General features: G+C 40.6%; 1 protein-coding gene across 1 annotated transcript; it reads right to left on the reverse strand.

Moving 5' to 3' along the window:
- Positions 1-9,419: 9,419 nt before the first annotated feature.
- On the reverse strand, positions 9,420-16,481 carry si:dkey-24p1.6 (protein sel-1 homolog 3). The gene is made up of 23 exons (XM_068585416.1): positions 16,403-16,481; positions 15,847-16,321; positions 15,474-15,600; positions 15,264-15,385; positions 15,051-15,166; positions 14,902-14,963; positions 14,681-14,813; positions 14,472-14,607; positions 14,225-14,362; positions 13,692-13,897; positions 13,404-13,583; positions 12,775-12,894; positions 12,452-12,592; positions 12,262-12,324; positions 11,970-12,143; positions 11,744-11,871; positions 11,563-11,646; positions 11,384-11,474; positions 11,198-11,285; positions 10,955-11,064; positions 10,714-10,841; positions 10,517-10,619; positions 9,420-9,733 (listed from the first exon to the last, which is right to left on the reverse strand). The coding sequence occupies exons 1-23, from the start codon at positions 16,454-16,456 to the stop codon at positions 9,644-9,646; spliced, it is 3,069 nt and encodes a 1,022-aa protein (XP_068441517.1). The 5' UTR covers positions 16,457-16,481; the 3' UTR covers positions 9,420-9,643.
- Between the last annotated feature and the right edge of the window lie 315 nt (positions 16,482-16,796).

Consider the following 16,796-nt stretch of genomic DNA (forward strand, 5'->3'; position numbering starts at 1 on the left):
CATGTCAGTCGTAGTCGTGTGCTGCCTCTGTCTGAGCCCTCCGGCGTGTTTGCTGGATATCAACAAATCTTTACTTCACTTGAAGCAAATGGTGAGCTGTTAGGAATGTGCTACGGAAAAACCACACACCCTTCTCCAACCATTGGTTACGTGAAGCAACATGATATATGTCACACTCTTAATGCAAAATGGGTCCTGAGACTGTTGCATAACATCAGAATGCATAAAGAAGGTAAAGTATTATTAAATTAGATTCAACACAAATAGCGCATGATAAATAAAACCATTCTTACAGAGAAAAAATATGCTCACTGCCAGTTTAATGAGTTTCTCAATGCTCCTACTTGTAGATTTAGACACTTTTCATTGTGTAAATGTAAAACACTACACCTAATAGAATCAGCTTAGCTGTCAAATGTACTTTCCCACACCAGACTTAAATATATTAGTGTCTTCATTGCCAGGTCACGACGTTACTCACAGCTTCAATATCCATTTATTCTTGGTAATAAAAAAAGAAATCAATCTGCAAGGTGTTTGGCAGGCTTCCATGGCCGCTGATAAGGCAGAGTTGTCTTCTGGCACATTACAAGCAGCTAAAGTGTGTACAGTGCTGCAGCTGTACCCATGGCTGTCCAGTGTTTCTGAGGAATGACACATCATTCACATTGATTGTTCAATCAGAGCTACTGACTTGAAAAAAAAAAATCAACCATAAGCAGTTGTATGATTGTTTAGTCCAGAAATCAAACAAGCCGAGTGCAAAGAGTTAGAGGAAAAAAGTTTGACTCAATCAAAGTGACCAGGCGAGAAACTGACACAGATTTACAATCAATGTGCATCTCTCTTTTTGTGGTAAGGCTGAGGACGTTGTGCCGTCATCAGGGTTTGATTAAGGACAGAATTAACACATCCAAAGCTGCAGAAAACGGTAAATATTTTTGAATACCTGTGTATGCATTTCCTGCAGTTGCCAGAAAAGACTGGTATGAAAAGATGAATCTACCGAGTTTATTATCTATCACCATCGTACAGAACACAGTCTCATCTTTACTCATTTAAAAGAATAGCAGATTCCTGCTCATGAAATGTCAAGCCCAGCGTGAGAAAAGATTGATTACTGATTCTTGATGTCTGTTGTACAATATAGCGTGTCATGTCCACTGGTGTTTACTCAGCAATTTTTACTGGGGGGGTTTATAATGGACAGACTTTTTTCATGATTAATTCTAAAAATTTACAACAATGTAACAAACATTATTCATGCCATTTATATAAAATAAAAGCATCACATTACATTCTAAAAATGTTACAATTATTTGTGACGTTATTGTCACTTCTCTATAAAAGTAGGCATTTCTGATCTCTGCCACTAATGTGACAATGTGTCATTATTTGCATCTTCCTTAGGCCACATTTACACATAGCCGGGTATTTACAGAAATGAATATTTCTGCCTGTCCGTTTTCAAAAATAACATCGTACACACAAGATCGTTTTCTAAAAAGTTTCTGTTTACTTGAACCCGCATGACTACGCCACGGAGCGCCGTCATAACAGAAACAGAGGACGATCATATATGATGTGATGCATTTTTAGTCGCATACCGTGACGTTTGAAGACCTAAAACTCTGTTTGACCTAGTTCACACACACAAAAACTCAGTTTTCATAGATCTCCACTTTCACTTTTAGAAATGATCGTTTTCCGTGATAAAACCTCCGTTTTCGTGTAAATAAAAGGCCAAACCGCATGAATATATATGGGTTTTCCCCTGTGTAAACGGGGCCTTAGCGAACGCTCAAGCATACGGGACACGCTCACTCTCTTCTTGTGTCTCTGCAGCAGACAGTTCACCCTGACAAGAATACAATGTCCTCAGCAGAAGGCATAGAAGCATGGGAAGCAGAAAAGCTAATCACCAGATGTCTGTCACAAAGAAACTCTTGTGTTTTCCACAAACCAATGTCAAAAAAAGAAAAAAAGAAGCTAAACCGTCAACGGGTATAGAATAAATACAGGCAGTTAGTGGTATTTAAAATGCACTCCTGTACTATTAATCCTGTATAGCCTGTAATACTGACAGAAAACTCCTGATCCCATTTGTACATGGCACATGTGTATATGCAGTCTTTACAGGTTGTATTATGCAATGAGACTGCTTCTTGTTCCAGTGTATTTGTGTTCACTTATCTGTAGCATTACTGAAACTAGTTATCATACAGAGAAAATCATTGCATGACAATCTGAATGTTAACTATCAGCGTTAATCTCTGACCGATACCAGAGGTACAATAATGCTATGTTCACAGTACGACGACAAAAGCAACACAATGGGCAAGCGTTGCTAGCTACATTTTCGGAGAGTCGCCGTTGACATACGGCTTATTGTCATTTCTGGTAGGTAGAAGTGAAAAGAGTGAAACAAAAACTTGTTCTAAATGGCTGAAGCTTCACCGCGTCATTGGATGGCAGAAAAAAAGTGGAGACCAGCTCAATTTTGATTTGTAGATTGATTTGATAGAAAATCACTTGTTGGATGTTTCTGTGTAGTATGAGCAGCTCATATATTCTTTGCCGTTCAAATATACAGTTGATTGCAATCTGTAACCTCACTGTTATCTGTCACTATATCCTATAAACACTGCTCCTTTCATTTTAAGAGTGTGATTATTAGTGCAAGATAATTACACAAAACAATTATCAAGTGGCAGGCTTAATGAAGGTCAAGAGTTGTGGGGCCTCCTTTAGTTATCGTTTTATTACATGTACTTAAAGCACAGAAGTATATAGTTCTCATCACTAACAGCAAAAGCAGCTGAGAGAATGTTAAATCAGAAAACATACCAGGACACTCATTATTCCCCCCAAAACAATTAAATGTTAGTCATTTGTTTTCAAAAGGATGGCTTTTATCTTCTCCTGGTCTGGCATTTGTCCTCTCCTGTCCTCCCACTCGGTTTGCCTTGACATATGCTGAGGCCCATTAATCAGGGATCATTTTATAAGAGCTGAACACACTGCTCCCAATTCTCGTGCATTAACCTTGTTAGTGCCCCTTACCACCCCTGAAAGTTGGCACTGGTGTGCTGCGTGTGTGCATGTGTGTGTGCATGTGTGGATATTTTGAGCAGTTGTCACTTGTTAGTGTAGCAATTCCTGCCATGCTATAAATAAAGCCAGTCACAGGGAGGAATGGAAACCAGTGGTGTGCTCTGACAGCAGAGGGCATAGTGGCCTTGTCTCTACGAGGATTCAATCTGGTCTACGAAGTGATAGCTATATTTGCACATTAAACACGTGGTTGCATTGAAAAATTATTTACTTTACTCAGTCCTGGTTGTTAAATAATCTCATTCCGTATCATAATGTTGCTGTTTGTTGTGCTTGCCCAATATTCATAGGCTTTAATTAACTTTTTATTCTATTCTTCATCATCTGCTTGAATATTATTTTCCTGTTGTTGAAAATGTGAAAGCAAAAAATAACCCTTTAGTATTTCTCTAGTGGGATTAACCCTCTCCCTACGCATACTCTTTGTCTTGCAAACCAGGCCAAGAAGAAAAACACTAGAACACATCCAATTCCTACCTTGACCCTGGGCATCGAGAGAGCGCCCACAGATGATGAGAAAGACGATGAAAGAAGGTACACCCACTGGTAGTGCTCCGAAACCCACACTGCTCTGGCTCCTTGTAACCATGGCACCATTGGATACTGACGGAAAACATTTACACATTGATAAATAAGATATTAAAATATTGACATTTCCATTAACTTGCACATTTGGAGAAAAAGCCCCATTTTACACACAATGTAACTTCTTTTTTTTTTTTTTAAATCTAGATGTACTTGTATTAAGTTTAATCGGCACATGACATATCCATGTTTAACGATGTTTTCTTCTAAATAGTTCCAATAGAATGGTTTTATGTTTTTAAACTGTGTAAAATATTCAGCTGTGAGTTTGTTTGGACCATAGATAGTCAACATTTTTGCTACAATCACTGTATTCAAGCGATGATATATAGCCCCACAGTTTGAGAACCACTGTCTTAAGGCCTCCTCACTTGACCCCTGAGTGAAGATATTTTGGCAAAAATCTAAAGACATATTATATGAAGAACACATCTGGAGTAACTACCAAACTTGAGCTCCAAAATTATTTTTAAGAATTGCAAACAACTGACATAAAATGTGTGTGTAAAAAAACTCCATCCAGTCCCACGATTAATGGATGCACAGCGTGTGGCGTAGTTGACTAAGTGCTATCATTCACCCTGACACAGCATGCTTCCAAAGAAAGAATGAAATTAATAGGCCTACAGTTTATCTGCACTCATTTATATTCACATCTTGAATCCCAAGAAAGAGATTAATTATTTGGCACCATCGCCTCATTGGTAATGTAAGGTAAATAAAAAACTATGTGGTGTGCCTTCAAATCCAAAAAAAAACACCATGCAAACAGGAATCATATTTAATCACCAACTATTACATGTCATCTGTGAGTCTTTAGTCTACAGTATAGCGGCATACTGCCACCCGTCACCAATGGCACATGAATGGGTAACATGTTATTGTAGAAACATGTAATAGTATTAAAAACCTAAAATCAATGTATTTAAAGTATTAGACTTTGCAGTCTAAACATCAAAACCTATGTGTGATAGAGATTATGTCTGGGTGTTGCTATAAAAGCGATACCTGCATATTGAATTGTTTGTGTTCATTGGCCATTGTTTCTCGGCCAGAAAACTACAGAGCCAAGCCGTGCTTCATAGGCAGGAAAGAAAAAGTTCCCCCTCCTGACACAGAGCTAAAAGAAACAGCCAAGAGATTCTTGAATGTAGACTATACAGAAATAACAATTTATAATGTACATTTTACTTTTTTAAGATGTTATTGTTACATGCTACTGAAAAAATGTATCCTTATGGGTGAAAAAACTGGAAAAAAGATCATGCAATTTAAAGTAAATATTAACTAGCTTTCAAAATGTTTTTAGCAATATGGACAGTGATCACAATGACTTATTTTGAAGCTGGACAATCTGTACAATGATTTATGCCACAACTAAGTTCTAGCGTGTCTGCACAGGAGGAGTTTCAGTCGTCTGTCAGACCGGTGTGTAGCAGAAAAGTGCCTATTATAAAACGCTACAGTTAATTGTTTATAGGCCGCATAACACCTCACCTTTCACTTGCACTATAAGTGTGTAAACACAAACCAAAGTATACTTTTGCAAGTTCACTTTTGAAAATGGCATCGCTTGAATACAGTAATTGCAAAAATGTTGACTATGGTTTAAACAAACTCACAGCTGAATATTTCACACAGCTTAAAAACATAAAACCGTTCACCTGGAAATATTTAGAAGAAAGCATTGTTAAACATGGATATGTCATGTGCTGATTTAACTTAATACAAGTACATCAAGGTTTCACTTCAAACAACAAAGAGAGCTGTCAAACACACACACATTAAGTCTGAACTAACTTTTGAAATATGTTCAACAAATATTAAGTCTCAGAAAAGGACAGCCTAAATATACTGCAAGTCTTAGTGTTGTGATGAAAGACTCAATCTTTTAATAACATAGCAAGAGGACTCATAATCTAGTCCTTAGTCCTCTAGATGACTACACTCGCATCCCCAAACACATACACACACACACACACACACACACACACACACACGTAGTACCTGTACTGTATCTGCACCTCCGTGTTGTGGTTCCGCTGTACATCCCACTAACGCGTCCCTCTTCCTCTGCTGCCTGACGGAGGGTCTTCTCTTTGCCTTCGCTGTATACGCACAACTGGCACAGATCTCTTCCCTCTCAGTGGCCAAACAGCCCATCTGCAAAGACAGAGGGAGGGAAAATGTGGGGAAAGGGGAAAAAAAGAGAAAAGGGGAGGTTGTGAATAAGAAGAAAAGAAAAAGAGAGACAGATTGCTTTGAGGATGTAGATTGTCAGGAGCCGCATTATCAATGTGCAGAGTAAAAAGCGCAGAGTTAAACTAATTTGATCTCCCATTCTCTCAGTGCTGCTGTTTCTTTTTCTTTGTCTGCATTTCAGCTTTGGAGCATCAGATCACAAGCCGTGCTACCGTGCACTTAAATCATAATCAATAAGAGATTTTATCTCACAGCCTTTCAATGCATAAAGCATCAAAACCCATTTGAAATTCACAATAAGTTGCAGAATAACAAAAACTATCCTGGAAAAACACAATAGATGAGCGCTGGATAGATGCCAAAAGCCGTTGCATTAAACGAATATAAAACACAAAGATGGTGGAATAGTGATAATAACACAGGTAATTACTAGGCCGACTCAAGCTGACATATCTGCATATATGGCAGCACCGAAAGACCAAAAATATGTTTGAAGTCATTTACAAACAATGTCACAGTTACATCATTTGTATACCATGAGGGACAAATGTGATACCATCCTTAAAAAAATCCAATATCTGTTGGACCATTAAAAAAACTGCTCTCCAAAATACTAAACAAGCTGAATAACTGAATAACTTCTGTCAAAATGTCCCTGGGCAAGGCACTCATTCTCAACCACTTCAGTGGAGCTACACACAAGACAAAGTGTACACACTTGTGATTTCATGTCAGTTTTCTCAACATTTCTTTATAAAAAGGTAATAAAGTGCAGTTTTCGGTACTTGTTTTAGCGCTGATGTATGCTTGTAACTGGCAGGCGGCAGAACCGAACCAACCAAACTTGGCCGTGTGTGTAACGTAAGTGAATCACTGAAGAGTTCCTTTTTAATGAGGTGTTGATATTATTTCGATGACCCTCTGTAACCACGTCACTGATCTTGACGACAGGAAGGTCGCAGCAGAGAAGAAGACAGATCCATACCCTGGAGATTGTAGGAATTTAACTTCCACAAAAACATATGCTGACGCAGGGACTTGAACCCAATTCTGCTGCTGAAGGACACTCTTCCTGCTGACTACACACCCGGCTGTCCAAAAGGTACATTAGTCATAAGCCAACGTCACCTTTGATATCACTGAACCTTTCCTTGAAATAAAAAAAAACGAACAGTGTGACAACATTTCAACACCAGTTCTTTTTATAGTCGCTGTACATTCAACCCGAAATTAAACATAATCAAAATCGTAATGTTGAGTGACATTGGACTCCCCATCTCTCTCACTCGCCTGTGGTTTTGTGTACCTAACCTTACCAATATTGTATTATTATTATTAATATAATTCTATACTGTAAGTAACAAGCATCATAGCAGAACAACTGCCTTTTTGACTTGTTTCCTACGGTCAAAATGTAAAAATTTAAAAAAGAAAGAAAAGACTTCTGAATCTTTAGTTTGCACAAAAAAAGACATGCTGCGAACAGATGAGAAATGATTGAGGTATGATTGAATGGAAATTGAATTCAACATCAATCTAACACACTGCAGGAAAACCAGACATAGTTCATTATCCACCACCCTTTCCTACTTCACACAAAAAAGAGTAACCCTGAGGGAGTGTTGTCTGCCTTAAAAACTTGGAAACATAAGGGGTAAGACATAGGACAAAACGAACAAAGAAAATGACATGTAACTCATTTAGGATAAGCTGCCTCAAAGCACCAAAAGCTCAACATTGGTCGTGTCTAAAGAAGCTTCCTTGACTTTGAGAAATCCCACTGTACGGCTTATAGCGTGAATGCATTGATACTAGCAGCGACACGAGCAACAACCAACACACCTGCTTTCAATCACGGCATGATATTAGCTAACAAGTTACAACTGCGCGGCTTCTCTTGCAAAGTCTTAAATGAGCGAGTCACTTCAGGAACTGTAAGTTACATCGTACCGTTTCTTCACCGACTGCTCAACTTGTCGTCCTGCTGGTTAAACTAGTTTGAGTTTTGAGTTAACGATAACTTACCGAAGAAACCTGACTGCTGTCTCGCACTCTGTTAATTAGGCATAAATCATGCGCAGGTGTGGCCAGGAGCTCAGAAATACTGACGTATGAATACTTTCCCATCAACCCATCCAGTAAACCCTCCTCAGAAATGTTTACCAGACATCAATAATGAGTAAAACATGTTTTGTTTTTTTTTGGAATGATTGACATTTGTTGATGTATTTCTTACGCAAGTATTTTTTTATACTTAGTATTTTAGAAATTTGTATTTCAGTAAAAAGTCACCATCTTTTATAAGATTAAAGTCATACTATTACAATATTCAGCTCATGGCATTCCAGGATAAAGTCAAAGTAAGACAAGAATTATTGTTTTTAAGCTGTGTGCAAGCTGTGTGATTACTATTACGTTTATACTTTATTCTCAAATTGTCAGCTTGTGTTACTCTTCACGGTAGCCTTAATGCTCTGCCACTGAAATTGCATAATAGAAAGTCACCATGCTAATGTTTTTAGTTGGAGAATGTTAACCCGCAAATTTACAAAAGAAAAACTCTGCAACAATTCCAGTTTATTAATAGTGTGACTTGTTTTTGAGACTGCATGGTGCATTTGTGTTTGTGGGTATATTAGCCCCATGAGGTGCCCCTATCTGCCATGTGTATTGTGTGTTTTATTTGGATTATGTATCCATTATACATCTTTATGAGCATCTGATGAGTCTATATTCAGTTCAATGGCAATGATGCCACGTTTTCCTTTTAGCTGACGAAAAGTACACACTTCTATTTTTATTCCATCCTCACAATCATAAGCCCGAACAAATTGTCACTCATTCCAACAAACAGAGGCAAAGCAATTAAACGTGTCTGCCAGTGATAATGAGATGTTGAGTGTTGAATGGATTTGGTCTCATGAGAAGTGTCCGTAATTGTTTGCTTGATTTTGGTTCATGGAATATGAGTCGCTAGAAATTATCTGGCATACTTGTTTTCCATATTTAATGAGCAGCAGTGGGTTGAGTGCAAATTATACATAATAGTACACGGCTTTTTTTTTTTTTTTTTACACAACATATTTATGTTGATTTGCAACACATAAGCAGCAATGAACAGTGGCCACAAAGACCAAACATCTGACTTCTGAAATCCTCTATCGCAGCATAATCAGTGTTGCAGTGTTTTGGAGCCAGGAAAGACAGTAACAACTCTCTAACGCTCGTAGTGCCTGCCAGGTTTGCAGACTTGATTGACAACAGGAAGACTGCATGAACATTGTAAGTGTGTGCATCCCATTAGAAGAGCCTGGAGTCCTGTTAGGTGCTCATTTGGAAGCATTTTGAAGTGTTAAGCAGTGGACATGAGGCTACAACTGGGCATCATTTAATTGAATTCTGTAAGTCGTCCACTCCAAGGAACACCACGGGTTAAAGGAATCATGACACTGGGAGACCAAAGGACGTCCAAGAATAACTTCGACCCACCAGAAGTATCTTGAAAACAAACTGCAAGGTCGGTGTTAATTACTCTTTATTGTTCAAGCAAGCTTTCTTAATACGTTTTAAACTGTATGAAACTTACAAACCCCAAATTTTCCAGACTTAATAACATTCCTAATTATTCTTTCCAGTGGTCACATAACTTGCATGGTAAACAAACACATGTGACAATGTTGTTGCTGTACGGGTTGATTTTGTTCCCTGAATTTGTTGCGCCGATAATCCTGTTGAGAATCTTCTAGTTGGGAGACGGCACGTTTCTCCTGAGCACACCGAGGACGATTAGGAATATCGTTGGAGCCGCAATCACGGCGACAGCAGTGGAGAACTGGAGGAAATAAAACATTTTACATGGAAAGCAAATACGTACAATAATGTTCTTTAAGATTATGTTTTTTAGGTTATGGAATTGGATGCATTGTTAAGAAATAAAGTACCAATACGTTATAGAAAAAAAGGAAACAAAATAGTTGGTGACCAGCTTCAACGTTTGTCTGCGTTGGATCGTTCATTCCCAAAGGCTGGGTCTGCACACTCAGCTGGGTCCTAGATTTTATTTGGGTTTCTAAATAAATTATTTATTTTAAGTTGCATTTATATCTGCAGTACATCTTATTGATAACCTTGAGCTACATGAGGAAACCTTCATATATTTAATGTGTTGATAATTAACTCTTAGCAGGTGAGAGGAAATGGGCTGTTAACTTCTTCGGAATACATTTATTTTGAAGTGTAAAGTATTTGTATCTATCTTTTTATATGATATTGTAATAACAGAAACAAAACAAAGGTGTGATTTATCAAGAACATATTTCTTTGAAAATGGCGGGATTGCCTATTCAAGAAAATGTTCAAATGTTCTCGTCTCACGGTTTTTAAATCAATCATATTGTGAATTGGTTCATGTGGTTAGTCCTTTTTAAGAAGCGAGTGCTGAGATAAAAAGTTTACGAAACACTGCACTACATGAATATATGACATTAACAATTATCAAGGTCCTTTTTATTTAGATAGAACTTTTTATTCCTACTGAGCTGGATGTGCAGACACTCAAACAAAGCCCCCCCAAAAGAGAAATCTTTCCATTGTAGCTTGAGGATATCCCACTAACCTTAATAGCTGCACTGTAGTCCTTTTGGAATGATCGAAGATGCACATTGAAGAGGGCGAGGCTGCAAGGCAAGTAGGAATCTGCATCCTCTGAATCTCGGCATCTTTGGGAAGAAAATACCGGGAGAGAAAAAATTGTACAGATTTACAATGAAAACTGCACCGACAAAACTAGTGCGTGTGTATACAGATACAAACCTTGTGTACAAAGTGCTTAGGAGCAAGCTGTTGTCTGCCAGGAACAACTCTGAAAGGCCAAGGTCAATCAATATTGACAGCGGCAGCTTGTAACCCTCCTCAGCAAGGAGGCCAAGGTTGTACCATCCCTGTGGAAGAACAGTATGACTCAAACACACACACACGCTCAATTGTGAATGAAAGCCGATTTGGAAACAACATATACAAACACTGTCAGAAAATCAATTTCAAAGAAGCAGACCTGTGGCTCGTTCCTCTCTGCTGCCAGGGTGTACATCGCTGCTGCAGAAAACAAGTCTTTCTGCCCGTCACGCTGCCCCTCATACAACAGGTCACCCATCCTAATCAAGGCTGGAGGAGTAGGTCCAAAGAAAAAGGATTTCAAGTAGGAATGTTACCGTACAAGTTTCCAAAAACTGACGCTTTTGGACCGATCGAAGATACACATTGAAAAGGGCGAGACTGGGATAGGATAGCAATTTACCATAAGTGTCAGGATTTTGACTTTGGAGTGTACGGTTGTAATACCTCCACGTACAGTTTGACGCAAAAGAAGGATCAAGGGAAGCTAACTGGGGACAAACGGAGTAAAAAAGGTTACATTTTGATACATTTTTGAATGACAAGAATAAACAAAACCATGACACTGTAGCTCATGAGGATAACTCACCACACTTTGTTCACATAGATATGCCACATTGAATTGGGCAGGTGAGTATCCGGACTCAGCAGCCACCATGTAATATAACAGTGAGCTGAACCTGTTGAAAAGCTAGACCGTTAATGCGACGACCGAAATCCAGCGGCTTGAATAGGATTGCGGCAGGTGTGAATAGAGAAAAAGATTACATGTCACTCTTGAGATATGAATCCAAGGCCTTCCGCAAGATGCTGCCCAGGTATCCATTGTGCTCAGCTGCCCACTTTGCCCACCTGCAGTCAGTTGAAAAGGCACGTTAGTCACGACATACTGCAAGGACAAATCATGTGCGTGCTTTGAAATGAATGAATAAGAGGCTCGGTGGCTAACAAAAGTGCATCTGATGGACGCCTGTAGACGCATCCAGGTATCCCAGTGGTCCAGATGCTGGCGAGTTGAATCGCTCCCGTGATGTGGCCCCTCTCTGCAGACTTCAAGTAGTACCGAAAGGCCATACACTGCAGGAAAGACCAATGATTAACCGGCTCACGTCAGCATTCTAGTCTGTAAAGCTTGCCAGGAGACGATCACACAAAGCATTCATACTTGGGCTAACCTGGTCAGCAGCTTTTCCTGGATACAAGCCCTGCGAGTACATCACACCGAGATTAAAAGCAGCATCCGAGGACTCCAGGAGATCCGCCTGCTCCCACAGCTGCACCGCCTGCACGTAGTCTTGCTCAAAGTGCTCATAGTACCAGGCCAGGGCATTGATTGCAGGAACAAAGTCCTGAGGGGTCGAATATTTTACAAAGTAAGATTGGGAGTGAACACTTTGTTGTTGTTTTTTTTAGACATCCAGTGTTAATGAGTAATAAGGGATGTAATTAACATTAATCATACAAAACCTGGTCCATTGCTTTCCTCAGGAAAGTGAGAGCTCTTGGAATGTCCTTTTCAACCCCGTGCCCCTACAGAGACACACATTCAAATGTCATAAGAGCTAAAGCTGAATTCAAAAAAACAATAAGTACTATTTCAGTTATGTTAAAGTACACATTGTGATGTTTCGTATTGTACAGCAGTTGTAGTTGTCACCTGTAGTAGGACTATGCCATAGTCATACATTGACACTGGGTCCTTCCACCGGACCGCTCCCCTCTCGTAGTGTCTCACAGCCTTGTGGATGTCTGGAGACACTCCCTGCTGACCCCAGAACAGCATGCGGGCAACCGCTTGCTGGGAAATAGTTGTTGAATTATTACAGAAAAATGTACATGATGAAACAGTGAGTGTGGTCATTTTAATTTACTGTGTGTATTTTGAGACACAGATCTAAAATCTTATAACGCTTTCTTGTATCTGACTTCCCATGCTGGTGTACTTTGGGTTTAGAAAGCAGAGATGGCAGAACAGCGTACCTCGGCTTCAGCTGCTCCCCTGCGGGCCTGCAGCTTCAGCCACTGGAAGAGCTGATGGTGTTCATTGGTCTGGAGATTCAACACCGCGTCATTGTTTAGGTAAATAGCCTCAACAAATGTCTACAAAAAAAGAGAGAAAGAGAACACGGATAAGATGTTGATAGATTTTATTTCAATGCTCTTCCTTCCTAAATCAGTGACGAATAGTCCAGAAACACAGCTCTGCTCTAGATACAACCTGGATCACTTTTGAGCCCTGCAACGCAGCCAAATACGTTCTACTCCTGTCTGTCTTGGAATGGAAAGCAGTGAAGGTCAATGTATTGATAATTGAAGTATGAAAACTATGGTCGAAATACAGAAAATACAACAACATATCAGCTCATGTGATTGTAATAACTGTTCACCAAGGCCCTGCATTACAATGGCTGCAGGCTTGGCACTGCCAGCTACTACATAACACACTTCACAACTACTATTGTCTGATATGTTGATGTTTCAATGATGCCTTTGATTTTTATGTGCCATGACACTGTTTTTATTGACAGACACAGAAAAATGTACAACATTCGGTAGGTTTGGATTAAATAAGAGCTGCAAAAGCAGCCAGTTAGCAGCACATCCCTTACCTGATTGGGTGTGGGATTGTGACGGTCTAGAGTTGTTTGTTTTGCTATGTTTGCATAATAGGCATAGGCCAGGTCCGGGTCTGTGGGGAGGCCATGGAGGCCCTGGTGGTGCAGGTGCCCGAGGCGCAGGAGTGCTAGTCGCTCATCCTTCTGGGCTGCCAGCAGGGCTAGGAGCCAGGCCTGCACCAAACACAAGGGCATAAAAGGGTATTAAAAAAAAAAAAAAATGTGTCCACTACTACAGCTGACGCAGGAAAACACACACACCACACACACACACACACACACCTTATTGGGCTGTTCCTGGATTCCCAGGCCGGCGCCGTAGAACACTGAGGACACGTGCAGAGCTCGGTTATCAGCTAAGCAGCCGGCTTGAAGCAGCAGTGGCAATATTCTGCTGACCGCTCCAGTGTTGCTCGCTCTGCTCAGCTTGTGAAGTGATAAGGAGTACAGGGCTCTGCCCACCGCTGGCAAGCTGGCACGTCTTTTTCCTGCAAGTCAGGAATTTATTTCAGTGTTTTATGTAAAATGAGACATGATAATATCAGTGAATAATAAGCAAAAAAATATATTGTTTACTCAGCCTTATAGGAAGTAAAAGGGGTACAAAGGCATGCTGTGCAGGCACACTTAGTTCCAACCCACAGACCATGTGTTGTATCATCAATATGGTATCCTGTAATCTATTTCTGTGCTGTAGATGCTGCACTTTTTCTCACGTTTGAATACAAACTGCTTGATCTGCCAGATGAATTATTGTCGACATCGCCTTTTGACTATATTGTAAGATTGCACAAACAAATTAATTCATCTCTCACTGTGTTTGAAAACCAAAAACTTGGCCAGTTTTGCAGCTTGTCTTCTACGCGGGACGGTCGTCTCCCACAGCTCACACTGTGACTTTGATGGCTGTCTGTCCGTTACCGTCCACTCATGGAAAGCATCAAAACATGTCTCTAAAAAAAACACATCATAGACAGTGTCTTTACACACTCAGGGGCTCTGCAGAGTATATTTCAGACACAGTCACTTTAGCACCACCTAGTGGATATAAAAACATACTACCAGACTCTGTTCCCCGTTGGGCCTGGAGAGCATAGCCGTGGATTTTAACGTTCATCTCGAGACGAAATTCTTGACAGGAGTGCAGCCAGCCTGTCAGGTTCACAGTTCTGAGAACATCTGGAATAACAACTTCATCCTGGAGAAGAGGTAATTAATCAGACTTCGATGTTGAGAGTCAGCAGAGGCAATAAATGTGGGCAGGACATTACCATGCTGTCAGGTGGTATTCGGTTGCGGTAATAAACCAGTGGCCCAAAATATCCTTCCAGACCTCTTATGTATTTCCCTCCACCAATCACAAAATATCCCTCTGTGTCATCCAGCACGACAACATGCTCCAACCTGTAAGACACAGTGCGGACATTTCTTTTCCTTCTGTTGTTGATTTAAATTATAAATAATCCCTCTGTCGTGTCTGAGGAAGACTTACATCTGCACTAATGAACGAACCGTCCTCTGCTCCTTATCCACACACACCATGGAGACAGTCACCTGAGATGAACAAACATGACATCGATCGCTTTATTTGTCATTATTACTCACTGAAAGGTCATCTCCTGTCAACAAGAGACCACTCACCATTGGACCGCGCAGCATCACACTGATTTGGCACCACTCACTCAAAGGCACCTTAAACGGAGGAACAAATGCAGAGGATCCCTCAGACTCTCCATCCATCTGGATGTGTAGCTGGCCTGCACATGCAGCATGGGGCAATGACTGCTGTAAGGCCAGATAATGACACTGTAGTTGCATGATGAGGATATCTGAGCGGCGAGAGAAGAACTTTACCTGATTTTTTGAGGAACAGTGTTGGTGTGACATAGTTATTCCGGGAGTCTATATGGTAGAACAAACCACACAGGTTATCTTGGCAGTGGCTGGTGACAAATATCCACATGGAGAACATACACCTGGCAAAAACAAAATACACTCCTGGTTAACTATCCCTAAATAATACCTGCAATACCAGAATGGAAAGCTCGGCTATTTCTGTCTTACCATGGAGAAGAGATGGCTTGAATGCGCAAATACTCCAGAAACTCAGCGCCATAAGGGTCAAGTGTCTTGGTGATACCAAAGCTTTCTCCAGTTGAGCCATACAGAGAGGACAGGAGCTGCACCGTTTCTAAATGGTATGAAGATTTTGGATTTGAGATCACTTATTCTCCGTACCCATTATTTAAAATCACAATCATCCTTTCCAGACCAGTACACGATGACATAACATGTCTGACAATGATTCATCTGTAGATCGGAGGATGGTGTTCTCTGATTTTTATAATTTGACGGAAGAAATTTGGAGATTTTTCAGGGCTTTCCGCTTAAAATATTGTGGACGTTAGCAGCTTTACGTTGACTCCTCAAATCTTACCTTGCTCCAAAGGACACTGCTTCTTTGAAAACAGACGAGATAATTGCAACATTTTTGTACTCCAGGAAATGCACAGTTGATGCTGTTTTACAGGTCGACTAAAAAAAGGTTTAGGCCGCAAAGTTGCCACATCCTGAGCTGCCACAGACTTCTCAGTGTCATCAAATCCACTGTATGTGACTGACGCTTGAAGGATGCAACTCAGGACCCACTGGGAGTCTGGAACAATCCCATCAGCTCGATACACCAGCCAATCAGGCAAGTTCAGCTCCAGGGTCTTTACTTGAGGAGGACCGGGGACGCAGCTCCACTGTCTCAGCACGCGTGTTGAAGTGCTGCCAGTTTCAAAGGATACAACATAGTCCAGCTGGACCGTGGCGGGTTCGTCACAAGAGTAGAGTATTTCCAAAAGATGATCCGGTAGAGGCTCCTCCGGAGGATTCAGGAGCGTCACCTCGTCCAGAGCCCAGATGACCTGTGCGAGGCAGAAGATGCCTGTTCATAAAATCTGTTAAAAGCAGAAGGCCACAGATCATGAAGGGAAAGCTGATCCTACCTGCATACTGAGACCAAACACACAGATGTATCCGTGCAGTGTATGGAAACCCATGGCTCACACAGTGCTTTCATGAGTCTCTCCATGAAAGATTTTCAAGCCACTAAGATCCGTACTTCATCCTGCTCCACCTTACAGACGTTGACGGGTGAGTAAATATTTGACAGCCACTCCTCATTTGCTATTTACACAGTGCTGATCAGGTGGAACGTTGAGAATTGGGTTGTATACCTATTTAAGATAAACTGATATCATGTGAACTCCAGTTCTTTGTTTCGGTGCAAACGTGTTCAGTACGCTGACGTCGTTGATGAATTCCATTGAAGAGGAGACTTGATTTAACTCTAGAGATGGGAAGTGTTGTCTTACAGCATGTGGTGCAATGTTTACGACA

This window comes from Clinocottus analis, unplaced genomic scaffold (genome assembly GCF_023055335.1).
Source record: "Clinocottus analis isolate CAN_PGR_092001 unplaced genomic scaffold, fCliAna1.0.p SCAF_2, whole genome shotgun sequence".
Classification (NCBI taxonomy): Eukaryota; Metazoa; Chordata; class Actinopteri; order Perciformes; family Cottidae; genus Clinocottus; species Clinocottus analis.

Coding starts and splice junctions, on each gene's coding strand:
- si:dkey-24p1.6 (XM_068585416.1), bottom strand. CDS start 16,456: ATGGGTTTCCATACACTGCACGGATACATCTGTGTGTTTGGTCTCAGT. Junction 15,601..15,846: donor GCAGTGTCCTTTGGAGCAAG/GTAAGATTTGAG, acceptor CATACCATTTAG/AAACGGTGCAGCTCCTGTCC. Junction 12,895..13,403: donor ACAATCCCACACCCAATCAG/GTAAGGGATGTG, acceptor CTTTTTTTGTAG/ACATTTGTTGAGGCTATTTA.